Source organism: Myotis daubentonii, chromosome 15 (assembly GCF_963259705.1).
Source record: "Myotis daubentonii chromosome 15, mMyoDau2.1, whole genome shotgun sequence".
NCBI lineage: Eukaryota > Metazoa > Chordata > Mammalia > Chiroptera > Vespertilionidae > Myotis > Myotis daubentonii.
Window position 1 is genome coordinate 9,316,682 of NC_081854.1, and position 14,655 is coordinate 9,331,336.

The 14,655-nt window shown below is 50.8% G+C and overlaps 1 protein-coding gene and 1 non-coding gene across 2 annotated transcripts; both read left to right on the forward strand.

Moving 5' to 3' along the window:
* Positions 1–3,565: 3,565 nt before the first annotated feature.
* LOC132216657 (cone-rod homeobox protein) lies at positions 3,566–14,443 on the forward strand. Its single transcript, XM_059665989.1, has 4 exons — positions 3,566–3,962; positions 10,820–10,954; positions 12,396–12,547; positions 13,476–14,443. Exons 2-4 carry the CDS (start codon positions 10,855–10,857, stop codon positions 14,121–14,123), a joined length of 900 nt encoding a protein of 299 aa, XP_059521972.1. The 5' UTR covers positions 3,566–3,962; positions 10,820–10,854; the 3' UTR covers positions 14,124–14,443.
* LOC132217754 (U6 spliceosomal RNA) lies at positions 8,104–8,205 on the forward strand. Its single transcript, XR_009449011.1, has one exon. It is a non-coding gene; the product is annotated as a U6 spliceosomal RNA (small nuclear RNA).
* Positions 14,444–14,655: the final 212 nt, after the last annotated feature.

The window sequence follows — 14,655 nt, forward strand, 5'->3', positions numbered from 1 at the left end:
ACAATCCGTCAACTCTTATCATCTAGCAGGTTTACACACCTTATAAATGCCGAGAAGTGGGCCCTTGCCATGTGGCTCAGTTGGTTGGAGCAAACAGGTCTTTGCAGGCTCATGGGAGAAGGTGTCAGCTACTCTGTGTCACCTCCTCCTGGAATGTTGGCACTAATTGGCCCAGAGGCTCAGAGTGTCCCCAGGGTGGGAGGGTGTGGAGCGCTGGGTTTCAGAAGGTCTTGGCATGCACTTGGCCTTGAGGTCAATTACACTGAGGCCACGGTTAGCCTGGAGCAAGTTGCTTTCTTTTTCAACTAAACCCAGTGACTCAGAAAGAAATTTTGGTATTTAGCTTTGTTCTCCCCATTGTTTCCTCACCTCCCATGCCCAATCACCCATAAATCCTGTCATCTCTTCTTTCAGAGAATGGTCCTGTTGGAATCTACAAAATGCAGCTGGGAGAAATTTTAAAAGACCCAAGTCAATGATGAAATATAGCATGGTCATGATGGGAAGGCTCAGTGTGTCTTCCCTGGTCAGGGCACAGACAAGAATCAACCAATGGCCCTGGCCGGTTTGGCTCAGTGGGTAGAGCATTGGCCTGTGGACTTAAAGGTCCCGGGTTGGATTCCTGTCAAGGACACATGCCGGGGTTGCGGGCTCAATCCCCAGTAGGGGGCATGCAGGAGGCATCTAATCAGTGATTCCCTCTCATCATTGGTGTTTCTATCTCTCTCTTCCCTTTCCTTCCTCTCTGAAATCAATAAAAATGTTTTTTTTTTAAAGAATCAACCAATGAATGCATAAATAAGTGGAACAACAAATCGATGTTTCTTTCTCTCAAATAAAATGTGTTGTAGTTGTTTTTTAATCTTTTTTAAAAAAAAATGCTGGGAAGGCAGTGGTGACCAGGAAAGCCATGTTCCCTGCCCTCAAGAATTTGGAAGTGTAGCAACATGTTTGGCCAATAGAGCTGTAAATGGATGGACAAGGTCACTGATGCTATTTTATGAGAATATACATTACAATACAGGAAAGTTCATGGTGGCACTATTCACAGCAGCCCAAAAGCAGACACAAACCAAAACCGCTGTCTACTGATGAGGGGCGAAACAAAACATCACGTATTCATACAATGGAATATTACTTAACCATGAAGAGGAATTAAGTACTGACCCTCGCTGCAGCATGGGCGAACCTTCAAACATTACTCGAAGTGAAAGAAGCCAGCCACAAAAGGTAATATATTGTGGAATTCCATGTATAGGAAATCCCCAGAATAGGCAAATCCACAGAGTCAGGTAGATTGGTGGTTGCCAGGAATTGGGGGGCGGGGAAATTGGGAATAACTGGTTATATGTATGTGTGGAGTTTCTAACTGTGGTGACAAAAATGTTCTCAAATTGATTGTGGTGATAGATACACAACTCTGTGAATAAACTATAAAACATTAAATTGTGTACCTTTTTGTTGTTGTTGTTAATCCTTACCCAAGGATATTTTTTCCATTGATTTTTAGAGTGAATGGAAGGGAGGGAGGGAGGGAGGGAGGGAGGGAAACAGGGAGGGAGGGAGAGAGGGAGGGAGAGAGGGAGGAAGAGAAAACAACATTGATGTGAGACACGTTCAACCACTGAACCACACTGGCTGGGCTTCCTATAGACTTTTGAATCAGCTTGTCAATTTCTATGAAAATATCCTTCTGAGATTTTGATTGGGATTGCAGTTAATCTAAAGATAAGTTTGAGAAGGATGGCCATCTTAACAATCAATATTAATTCTTTCCATCCATGAACATGGTATATTTCATCATTGACTTGGGTCTTTTAAAATTTCTCCCAGCTGCATTTTGTAGATTCCAACAGGACCATTCTCTGAAAGAAGAGATGACAGGATTTATGGGTGATTGGGCATGGGAGGTGAGGAAAAAAATGTGGAGAGCAAAGGTAAATGCCAAGATTTCCTTCTGAGTCACTGGGGTTAGATGAAAAAGAAAGCAACTTGCTCCAGGCTAACCACCACGGGTTTGGCCTCAGTATACTTGACCTCAGGTCCACGTGCATGCAAAAACCTTCTGAAACCCAGCGCTCCACACCCTCCCACCCTGGGGACACTCTGAGCCTCAGGGCCAATTAGGGCCAACATTCCAGGAGGAGGTGACACAGAGTAGCTGACACCTTCTCCCACGGGCCTGCAAAGACCTGTTAGTTCTTCCCTCTCCTGCATGGCCATCTGCCCTTCCCTGCTCCGGTGGGCCAGGTGGGTCTGCTTTGGGAAGGACTCTTCCACCAAGTAGTCTCCTGACTGGCCTCTGTGGGTCCGGAAGCCCCTCCCTCCCTCCCGGTCCTCCCAGGCTTCTCAAGCTAATGAGACCTGCCCTGATTCCCCAGCCAGGCTGCTGGCCTTAATCTCTCCCAGCAGGAGGTTCGGGGGAGGCAAGAAAGAAAGGGCCCCTGATGGTGAGACACAAGGTCCCAGCCACAAGGCAGGATTACCATGATCTCATGCACGTATGTGTGGGCGAGCATGTGTGTGTGAACGTGCGTGTTTGGGTGTATGGGGAAGTGGAAGAGACTCATGTAGGGACCAGGAGCTCAGGGAGATATTAATATCCAAAGAGAGAGACAGAGAGGGAGACAGAGAGAAGAAAATAGAGGGTAATAGAGACAAGGACAATCAGAAGTGCAGAATGAGAGAGGTGCCTAGACAGGGAGAAAGAAATGAAGAGAGCCCGGCCAGTGTGGCTCAGTGGTTGAGTGTCGACCTATGAACCAGGAGGTCACAGTTCGATTCCTGGTCAGGGCTCATGCTCGGGTTGTGGGCTCAATCCCCAGTGTGGGACATGCAGGAGGCAGCTGATCAATTTCTCTCTCTCTCTCTCTCTCTCTCCCTCCCTCCCTCCTCTCTGAAATCAATAAAAATAAAAAGAAATGAAGAGAAAGTTAGAGAAAGAGAACAAGAATCAGAGGAAGAAGCAGGGAAGAGAGAAAGAAACAGGAAGAGAGATTGGAGCTTAAGAGGTTGGAGAAAAAAGGATCGAGGTACCGAGGGTGGACTGGAGTTACAGGGAGAGGTGGACAGGCATAGAGAGACACAGAGGCTGAGAGAGATAGATACACAGATGCCAAAACCAAAACACAGACAGACGGAGTCACAGAGAGAAAAATAGAAGGAGAGAAAGAGAATAAGAGCGACCAAGACAGGAATGTAGGGTAAAACCGATAAAGATAAGGGACAGACACAGAAATGGAGAATGAGAGAGGGACACACAGGCAAATTGGCAGAGGTATAATCTGAGGCCCAAAGAAAAGAGAAACTGAGGCACAGAGACCCCAAACAAAGACCATTGACTTGGAGGGAAGGAGGGCGGGAGAGAGAGAACAAGCAAGTGTGAGAAGTTCATGTCTGGAGATGAAGACACAGGAACGTCAGAGACGAGAGTGATGGGGGCTGAGGCCAAAAAAAGGGAAACAGAGGCAGAACAAGAGCGCAATGGAGCAGAGCAGAGGTGAATTCATCGGCAGACAGACTGCTGGGAGAGAAGGGGTGACCCAGGAGAGGGCCCCAGAAAGCCCTGCTTCCTCGTTTTTCAAACGGTCTCTCAGGAATCCCAGCATTTTCCTCCTCTTTCACCAGTAAGTCCTAAGGAAGAACTTGCCCGAGGAGTGGGGGCTCCTGGTCACAGGCAGGAGCTGGGCCCCCCTTTCCCTTCAGCCCTAATTGCCAAGATGTCATGGTGGGGAGAGGAGGGGATTAGGCAGATGGGTGCCCCTCCCCCTCCCAGCCAATGCCACCTCCCGGGGCCCAGTCCCCCACCCGGGCCAGGATTACCCTCCGAGATCCAGGCCACATGGCAAATGACATCACTGCCAGCCGGGGCTTAAAGTCTCCCCATGTGAGGGGACCCGTCTCCTCCAGCCTCTGCCATCTGACAACTGTCCTGGACGTGGGCCCTGTCCCTCCGTCCTGAGGTGAGTGTCTGCGGGAGCACCGGAGGGGATGGGGACGGGCGTGAGAGAGGAGACAGGAGCGGGCAGAAGTCGGGCTCATTGTATTCCAGACTGTCTCCATGTCTGATGGCAGAATCCCACGTGGAACAGAGGTTCCACCTGACGGAGGGGGACCCCGCTGGGTTGTGACTGCAGCAGGAGAGAATGAGGGTGGATGGGGCGGGGGGGGGCATGGCTTGGGGACACTGGAGGAGTCAGGGGCAATGACACCACTGAGCTCTCTCGGTTCCCAGGGCTGGGGCCTCTCGCCCGCTTGACGGCACCTAGCGCACCTCCCTGTGGTATTTTCTTTAAAACTCCTCACCGCCTGAAACTTCCTCATCCTTTGTGCGTTTGTCCACGGAACCTGGGTTCCCTCCCATGCCTGGCATGTGCTGGGGATGCCCAAGTATTTGTTGAATAGATGGATGAGTGACAAGTAGAACTGAGGCCACACAGAGGGCCAAGGTTTCGGGGCTACAGGAGGGAGGGAGGGGAGACTGAGAGAATGAAAGTCCAAGGGACCTGGGAAGGGGACGATTTGGGGGTCACAGTGCTGGTGAACTGCTTACGTGGGGACCTCACTGCGCCCAGAGGCTCTGGCTTTCCCAGGTTCCGTCTCAGGTGGTGGCCCATGCGCCTCAGGTCCTGGTCCCACGGATGGAGGAGCTCACGGGCCACGGAGATCTGAAGAAGGAGGACCTGGAATGAGGCTGAGCTGGGCGAGTCCTGCCGAGGCTGACGTGGAGCTCTTGAGTCTGGGAGGGAAGCCTGCCCTTTCTCGCTGTGCAGCCTTGGGCCCTTCACCTGCCCTCTCTGGGCCTCAGTCAGATGAGCCACGGCAAGCCCGTGTCACTGGCCTCATCCTGCTTTGGGGAAATCCCAGGTAGATTTGAGGGTCAAGGGCAGGGCTCTCTGGGTTCTGTTCCCGGTTGTGCCAGACACACCTTGTGTGACCTTGAGAATGGGCAGAACCACACTCAGCCTCAGTTCTCTCATTGGAGAATTGGACGTCTGAGCTCCGTGGGGTGGTGGTGAGTTTCCTAAGAGGCTGTGTAGCTTGGAGATCGGGAGGGCGCAGGCTCAGGGGACAGGCGCTGGCTCTGCCACCGACGTGCAAGACAGGACTGGGACTTGCCTCTAAGCCTGTTTCTCCCTCTGTGACACAGGATAACAATGTTTTCACTGGATTATTGTTCCCAAGATCTTGTTCTGAGGCCCTGGCTGCAGTGTCCGAGCAGTTGGGCACCCCAACTGGAGGTCGCCTGGTTGTGGCTGCCTGACCTTGGGGGGGCCCTTCCTCCCCACCCTCAGCCTCAGTTTCCCCGCCTGTAGAATGGGATGATCTCCGTCCCCACAAGGTGGGTGTGAGCCTCCAGGCCGCACCTGTCAGAGCACCCGCCCAGGTAGGAGTCTGGACCCAGTGGCTGCTGAACCCCAGGAGCCCCGAGCACCCGCAGGTGGGTCCCCAGGGCAGGGACAACGGTCTCCCTCTTCCTACTCTTTGGGATCCTGAAACATCGTGGCCTTGAAGTTCACCCGGCAGACTGGTCACAGGGCTGCTGCCAGGCTGGTGTAAGTTCTAACAAAAGGCGAACGTTGTTGTCTGAGCTCCGTCAGGCCAGACAGCCTCCGGCCGAGTGGCAGCCGAGGGAAGCAGCCCTGACATCCTGAGAGTATCGGCTGCCTCATTGCCAAACCCAGAGTCTTCAATGTGTGCCCACTACTATTTTTGGTGTTATTATTTTTTTGAATATTTTATGTATTGACTAGAGAGAGAAGAAGGGAGAGAGAAAGAGAGAGGAACATGGATTTTGTTACATATATATATATATATATATATATATATATATATATATATATATATATATATATATATTGATTTCAGAGAAGAAGGAAGAGAGAGAAATAGAAACATCAATGTTGAGAGAGAATCATTGATTGGCTGCCTCCTGCACGCCCCCCACCTTGGAGATCGAGCCCGAAACCCAGGCATGTGCCCTTGATTGGAACTGAACCGTGACCTCTTGGTTCATAGGTCCATGCTCAGCCACTGAACCACGCCGGCCGGGTAGTTCCACTTAGTTATGCATTCATTGGCTGATTCTTGTATGTGCCCTGACAGGGATTTGAAGCCACAGCTTGGCGTATCAGAGTGGCACTCTAACCACTGAACTACTGGGTTAGGGCTTGTTGTTATTATTCTTTGCTCAAATCTTGTCCGTTGTCTGAGGAGTGGGCAAACCCTATGTCCCAGAGGTCATTGTCATTATCAGCTGCTTGATGGGGAGCGAGGCTCACATTCCCTACCCATAGGATGGAATCCCAGGCTTTCCGGAAGGCCAGCCGCTGGCACGATAGCCCGGCAAGGATTCCAGGGCGAAGACGCTAGAAGTAGATGCTCTTGTTCTGGGCCCAGCAAATTGTCTGGAACCGGACACGTTCATGATTCTCCATGTTTCCACTCTCTCTGGAGGTTCCGATGGAACATCATCCCTCCCTGGAGAAGAGAGAGAGGACACAGGGAAGCCGGGGGTGGGGGGGGGTGGGGGGAGGGAGGGGACTGGGAGAACAGGGCCGTCAGGAATTCTCCAGGAATCCCAGGGCCCCACGCACAGCCTGGGCGAGTCCCGGCACCTGAGCCTGCAGATGTTCTCATCTGTAAAATGGGGACATCCTAGTAATACAGGTTCTACCTCCATGGGTTGTGCTGAGGCGTCGGTGATATCTCCACGGAGAAGGCTTGGGTGTGAGTGATCTGTGGCTGTGGAACAAGCTACCCCCAAACCTTGAAGCTTAAGACGGTAAAGGTTTATGATGTCCCACAGTTTCTGAGGGGCAGGAGTCCAGGAGCAGTGGGACTGCCTGGTTCTGGCTCAGGTGACTCAGGCTGCCGTGTTCAGAGTCCCACGAGGGCTGGGTGTTTGAGGGCTTGACTGGGGGCTCGATCCCATGGCTGTTGGCAGGAGGCCTTGGTTCCCGGCTGCACAGATCTCCCTACAGGTGGCTTGAGCACCCTCCAGGGAAGGAGACAGTTGCGAAGTCTCGCTGTCATTTCTGACAGCCTGTTAGTTGCACACATCAGCCCTGCTCAGTGGGAAGGACAGTTCAAGAGTGTGAAGACCAGGGTGAAGATGATTGGGTGCCGCTATGGCACCAATAGATCCTTATGATTTAACTAGAGGCCCGATGCACAAAAGTTCATGCACTCAGGGGGGTCCCTCAGCCCAGCCTGCACCCTCTCGCAGTCCAGGACCCCTTGGGGGATGTCCCCCTGCTGGTTTAGGCCCACTCCCTGGGGGATCTTTAGTCAGACATCCTTAGTGCCGCTGCGCAGGTGGGAGAGGCTCCTGCCACTGCTGCTGCACTTTCAGCCATCAGCCTGGCTTGTGGCTGAGCGGAGCTCTCCCTGTGGGAGCGCACTGACCACTAGAGGGCAGCTTTTGCATTGAGCGTCTGCCCCCTGGTGGTCAGTGCATGTCATAGCGACCAGTCATTCCTGGTCATTCTGTTGTTAAGGTCAATTTGCATATTACCCTTTTATTATATAAGATGTTACTGTTTCTGCTGTAACTATTACCAGCACTGAGGCCCCCCCCCCGCCAGGACCTTCCTACCAGGTTCTACGTAACCTTAGTCCACGTTCCCCCTTGATTGCTCCTTCTAGTCATGCTGGACACCTTGTTTCTCCTCCAACAAGAAAGAGAACCGATCCCAGCCTCCAGGCCTTTGCGCCTGCTGTTCCCTCAGCCTGGAACAGTGTGAGTCCTGAGATCTGGCCATGGCTGGCACGGAGTCCTTCCCTTGGCAGCACCAAGGTCACCCCCTTACAGAGGGCTCTTCCCTGATCTGAATTAGATGCCTCGCCGTCACCCACAGCTGCCATTATGATATCACCCCTGTTTAGTTTTCCTCGGAGTTCTTGAAACTCTCTGAAAGCGTTCTGATTTTCTGAGGGAAAAAAAAAAATCAAATCTACTTCTTTGTTCACTGCCCGTTTATCTGACTGGAACCTGGAAGTTCACTCCCATGAGAACAGAGAGGCTGTGTGTCTTGTTTCTTGTTGCACCCCTTGTTCTCAGAGCCGGGTGAATGCACTTGCTTTTCCAATATTTATTGGGGTGCTCACTTCGGCAGTGCATATACTAACATTGGAATGATACGGAGATTAGCATGGCCCCTGCACAAGGATGATGTGCAAATTCGTGAAGTGTTCCATATTTAAAATGTATATATTTATTGGGGGTGCCGGGAACACAGCAGGGACAGAAATATATCTCATCCCTGCACTCGGGTAGTTGACAGAGTTGGGGGAGACAGATGGGTAAACAAACGTCTGTGTGTTCTACTTATTATGTGCAAAGTCCTGAGGAGCAGGAGAGAAATGAGCCCGTGTGTGTGTGTGTGTGTGTGTGTGTGTGTGTGTGTGTGTGAGAGAGAGAGAGAGAGAGAGAGAGAGAGAGAGAGAGAGAGAGAGAGAGAAACATCCAGCTGAAGGTGTGGGGTGGCCCCTTCCTAAGAGGTTATGTTTGAGCTGAAACGAGAGGAGGAGGGGTTCGCTACTGGGGGGACTTTGAACTGGGGACAGGCATTCCTGGTTCAGGGAACAGCACGTGCTGTCCCTGGGAAGCTGCGAGGTAACCTTAACAAGGGCAATAAAGGCCTGTGGAAAGGTTCGCGTGGTTTTTTTCTTTATTTGCTTTTGTTGTTGTTGTTGTTTTTAAGGTTATGATTGCTTTCGTTTTTGAAAAGGTTACATGTATATATTGGTTAAAAAGTTATCCAGCCCTGGTGGCTCAGTGGGTTGCAGCATTGTCCTGTACACAGAAAGGTTGCAGGTTTGATTCCTGGTCACACCTAAGTTCCTGGTCAGGAGGCAATCAATGGATGTTTCTCTTTCACATTTCTCTCTCTCTCTCTCTCTCTCTCTCTCTCTCTCTCTCTCTCTCTTCCTCTCTGTCTCAAATCAATAAACATATGTTTGGCTAAGGATAAAAACATCACAAATGATATGCTGTACACCTGAAACTAATATATTGAATGTCAACTGTAGTTCAATTTTTTTCCAAAAGAAAAGAGTCTTTTTTCAAGTTTTTAAAAATATAATAAAACTAGAGGTCTGGTGCATGAATTCATGTACCAGTGGGGTCCCTCAGCCTGGCCTGTGGGATCGGGCCAAAACCGGCTCTCCGACATCCCCTGAGGGGTCCCGGATTGTGAGAGGGTGCAGTCCAGGCTGAGGGACCCCACCAGTGCACATTTGGGGCTGAGGAGGGACTGTGGGAGGGCTCCAGGGTGGTCCGGCCCATCTTGCTCAGTCCCGATCAGCCATACCTCAGGAGCAAGCTAACATACTGGTCAGAGCATCTGCCCCCTGGTGGTCAGTGCATGTCATAGTGAGCGGTTGAGCAGCCTTAGCATATCATTAGCATATTATGCTTTGATTGGTTGAATGGACGACCAGATACTTAACATATTAGGCTTTAATTATATAGGATAATAAAATCACAAATGGTAGCATGCTATACATACTGCTCAGAACCATATTTTTGAATATATATATTGTATATATATATATCTTATATAATTTACATTATATTTAATATGGTAGTATATGGTCTCTAAAATACACACACACTCATCCCTATTTTCAAATTGTAATTTAAAAATATTTCAAAATCTTTCAGACACATATGGTGAATAAACACAGGTGAAAGGTTTATTTAAGTCATTAGGGACCAGCTATTTCTGAGGTGAATTCAAGGAACAGAGGTAAACATAGTTATGCATCCACCTAACCATTCGATACATACAATTGCACATACATACATTCATACAAACACATACATACCCACCCCTACATCCATCTATCTCACCTCATACACACAGATCTATTCATCCACCAAGACATGCCTAAGACGTGGGTGTGGAAGAGCAACACCCAGTGCTTTAATGTGGCCTTCCCTCAGGGTGACACGCAGCTGGTTTGGGAATCTTTGGGTTTAATTCTGGGCGCCCCACGTCTCCAGAAACCTGCGTCCCACACGACCGGGACAGCTGGTCACCTGCTCTCCCTGGTTTGCGTGAGGCTGGACATCTTTTCCGGGGTCCTAGAAGGAAAGGTTTTGGTGAGGGAAAGGGCAGGGTCAGACTTTTTAAAGGACAGAGTAGGAAGAAGAACTTTTATTTATGGTGTCTGTTCACAGCTTCAGCTCTGCCCTACACACAGTCTTGGTGACACTTTTTTTTAAAATTGAAATTGGTTTTACCAGTATTTTTTGTTGTTAGTCCTCACCTGAGGATATTTTTTCCATTGACTTCTAGTGAGAATGAAAGAGAGAGAAACATTGATGTGAGAGAGAGAGAGAGAGACACATAGATTGGTTGCCTCCCACACACGCCCCAACCAGGGCTGCGGACCAACCTACAACCCTTGGGTGCACAGGACCAACGCTCTAACCACTTTGCACACCAGCCAGGACACTAGAATGTTTTAAAATTTATTTTAGAGAGAGAAAAAGAGAGAGAGAGAGAGAAACATGGATCGGTTGCCTCCTGCACATACCCTGAAACCTGGGGAATAGCCCAAAACCTGGGTATGTGCCCTGATCAGAAATGGAACCCCCCACCATTCAGTGTACAAGATGGTGCTGCAACCAACCGAGCCACACCGGCCAGGGCTCAGTGAAACTTTGGGACCCTTAGCAGCAGGTCATTTTTACAGAGGGGAAACTGAGGCACAGAGGCAAAGAGACTGAGGCAGGATTTGAAGCCAAGCCTTCCTGTCACCACAAGGTAGCAGGGGAGAGTTGGAGTCCCACCCACCCCTTCTCTTGCAGGCCCACTCACCTGGTCCCCAGTGTCCGCGAAGATCATGATGGCGTATATGAACCCGGGGCCCCACTATTCCATCAGCGCCTTGGCCCTGAGCGGCCCCAGCGTGGATCTGATGCACCAGGCTGTGTCCTATCCGAGTGAGTATAGCCCTTCTCCCCAACACCCGGGCTGGCCCCCCCTTTTGGGGCCTCTGGGGTCCCTTCACCTCAGGAAGACGATGGGCACCCACAGGGGTGACATCAGGCCCACACGTAAATGCAAACACTACTCCATGCGGCTTGGACATTCCTAGAATGTAGGACGGTGGTTCCTTCTGGGGTGGTGTTGGGGCCGAGCCCCAGCAGCTCCAGGGGTTCCCAAAGGTGTGGACAGAGGCAGCGAAGAAGGAATGACACGGAGACAGCTTTCAGTTGATCAGCAGCCTAGCCAGGATCTCTATCCAGGATTCCCAGCCAGGTTCTGTCCAGGTTCTCTTGCCATGTTCTCTCACTAGGTTCTCCAGCCAGGTTCTGTGTTTTATTGTCTTGTTACATCTGTATTTATACCAGTTGATTTTAATCCTATCAATTTCTATTCCAAAGGTTAGGGCGTTTCTTATCTCCATTCCAGGGAGTAAAGTGATTAACTACCCGCCTGGCACTTAGTTAAGGGGTTTTATTCCCTCCCTAACTTCAGGGAAAAACCCCTACCTGGGGAAACAACCTTTCTCAGAGAGGTGACCTTGGTTAAAACACATAGCGCCAAGAAGGGGAGCAAACATATTAAGAACAGTATGCCAGCCGAAACCGGTTTGGCTCAGTGGATAGAGCGTCAGCTTGCGGACTGAAAGGTCCCAGGTTCGATTCCGGTCAAGGGCATGTACCTGGGTTGCGGGCACATCCCCAGTAGGAGATGTGTAGGAGGCAGCTGATCGATGTTTCTCTCTCATCGATGTTTCTAACTCTCTCATCGATGTTTCTAACTCTCTATCTCTCTCCCTTCCTCTCTGTAAAAAATCAATAAAATATATTTTTTTTAAAAAAAAAAGAAGAACAGTATGCCATATACGCCAGGTCCCTTGAAACATATGCTGTGCAGATGTTTCTTCCCTGCAGCCACTGTGTCAAGCAGCAAGGATGGACCGACTTCCAGCAGGGTGGGGGAGCGGGGAGTGATCTGGACCAGGGACCCAGTGGGATTCCAATCTGTTAGGGAAGTGAGCTCTCCATTTGGGGGCATTATCTGTTAGCTGGGCTTTTTTCCCATTAAATTGAACATTACAGACCGTGATGGGTGACAAATGGTTGGATATCTACAACGTTATGTCTTAGTGCCTAAGGAATTTTGGAACGGGAACAAAAAAATAAATCCATACACCTCCCTGCAAGGCTAAAGCCAATTCTCCTCGGGGTGAGGCATGAGCCCCAATATGATAGGCAAAAGGGGGTCAGAGGGAGGTCTAGAAGGTCAGATGAACACCCAGAAAGGGCTTCTTGGGGTCCCACGCACCCTCAGGGCCTCACACCAGCTGAGGAAGAGACTGGGAGTCCCGGTCACCTGAGAGCTCCATTGCCCCCCCCCCCCCCCCCGCTTCCCAAGGTGCCCCGAGAAAGCAGCGGCGGGAGCGGACCACCTTCACCCGGAGCCAGCTGGAGGAGCTGGAGGCCCTGTTTGCCAAGACCCAGTACCCAGATGTGTACGCCCGAGAGGAGGTGGCCCTGAAAATCAATCTGCCGGAGTCCAGGGTTCAGGTGGGATTTCTGTTCCCTGGGCCCCTCCCAGCCCTTCCTGGGGCCCAGAGTGAGGGGAGGAAGGAGAGGTCCCAGAGTGACTGCCACCGTCAGTCATAAAGGGGCCTAAAGTCCTCACCCCCTCACTGGCCTTGCCTCTCCCACTCCTACCCCTCCCACTCCACTCCAGCCACTGGCCCCGGTTCCTCCTCTAACATGCCTGCAAGCACACTCTTGCCTCAGGACCTTTGCACTCTGTTCCCTCTCCCTGGAATGGCTACTCCCCATCACCTGTTCAAGATCTTTACCAGCCAATCAAGTCACTGTGTCAGTCAGTGAGACCTATACCAACGGTCAGATTTACAGTTGCAATTTTCCCTTCCCGCCAACTCTACTGCTCCCCCTTATGCTGCTCAATTGGTTCTTCTATAGTATTTATTACCTTCTAAAATACTATGCGATTTACTGGCATATAGTTTATAACCTGTCTCTCTCAGCTAGAATGTCAGCTTCACTGATATAGAAGAGGGTTAGTGTATGTTTATTAACTGATTGAATGGATGAATATATATGTGTGTGTTTGGATGATTGTATGCATGTGCACGTGATTGGATGGATATGTGTGTATGTGTGCCCAGTTATATGTATATCTGTGTGACTGCATGTATGCATTGGATGGATGAATGTATTTATGTGCATATGAATGACTGGATGGGTGGACAGATGTGTGTTTGTATGAACGTATATATGTACAATTGTATGTATGAATGGTTGGATGGTTGGGAGGTTGGATGGATGGATGGATGGAGTGGCCCATATCTGACTGCAAAGTGAAGAGGTATGACTCTGGCGTGTCTCACCAATAAGCAGCATCATTTCTGAGCACCATGAGGGCCTCCTCCCCACTCACCACCCCCCCCCCCAACCGCACTCTCTTCTTACCCCCCAGGTTTGGTTCAAGAACCGCAGGGCTAAGTGCAGACAGCAGCGGCAGCAGCAGAAACAGCAGCAGCAGCCCCCAGGGGCACAAGCCAAGGCTCGTCCTGCCAAGAGGAAGGCGGGCACATCCCCAAGGCCCTCCACTGATGTCTGTCCAGACCCCCTGGGCATCTCAGATTCCTACAGCCCCCCTCTGCCTGGCCCCTCAGGCTCCCCCACCGCGGGAGTGGCCACTGTGTCCATTTGGAGTCCAGCCTCAGAGTCCCCTTTGCCCGAGGCCCAGAGGGCTGGGCTAGTGGCCTCAGGGCCTTCTCTGACCTCAGCACCCTACGCCATGACCTACGCCCCAGCCTCTGCTTTCTGCTCTTCCCCCTCAGCCTATGGGTCTCCCAGCTCCTTCTTCAGTGGCCTGGATCCCTATCTTTCTCCCATGGTGCCCCAGTTGGGGGGCCCGGCTCTCAGCCCCCTTTCTGGGCCCTCCATGGGACCCTCCCTGGCCCAGTCACCCACCTCCCTGTCAGGCCAGAGCTATGGCGCCTACAGCCCTATGGACAGCTTGGAATTCAAGGACCCTACAGGCACCTGGAAATTTGCCTACAACCCCATGGATCCTCTGGACTACAAAGATCAGAGTGCCTGGAAGTTTCAGATCTTATAGAAGCGACGTCTCCACCTCTTGTTTAAGTCTCCTCCCTGAAGCTTAGGTACTTGGACAACAGCTCTGCAAAAGCAGCAGGAGCCAGCCATCCTGCCAAAGGCTGTGGCCACTTTGACTTCCTGAGCAGCTTAACACAACACAGTCCACCCCTTTCCTCCCTGGGAGAGGGGCTCCTTCAGCAGGGCTCAGTAATTCTCTCAACCCAGCACCATCTCACACCGATTCTAACGGGCATTTTCAAACATGAGCCCCAGACTCCAGAAACTGGCACTGAGAACTTGCCCCGAGATGAAACGAAACCAAACTCACAGTTGATTTGGGGGTAAAAGGTTTGAACAAACCAGTAGGGAGGTTTGATTTCCTAACTTTCCATTTTAAACTCTTCTTTAGCACATGGCTGGCGATCCTTCTAGAACTTCCAAAGGTAGACTTTAAGAGGCCCCATCATGGAAGCTTAGGCCATGTATTTGGCGATGATAACCAACTTTACAAATGACAGTTACATGGTAGGTACAGGGGCCTGTTTGCTATG

Excerpts from the sequence above, each read along its gene's own strand:
- LOC132216657 (XM_059665989.1), top strand. The coding sequence starts at position 10,855 with ATGATGGCGTATATGAACCCGGGGCCCCACTATTCCATCAGCGCCTTG. Across the intron at positions 10,955-12,395 it reads CCAGGCTGTGTCCTATCCGA|GTGCCCCGAGAAAGCAGCGG; the intron begins GTGAGTATAGCC and ends CCGCTTCCCAAG. Across the intron at positions 12,548-13,475 it reads TGCCGGAGTCCAGGGTTCAG|GTTTGGTTCAAGAACCGCAG; the intron begins GTGGGATTTCTG and ends CTTACCCCCCAG.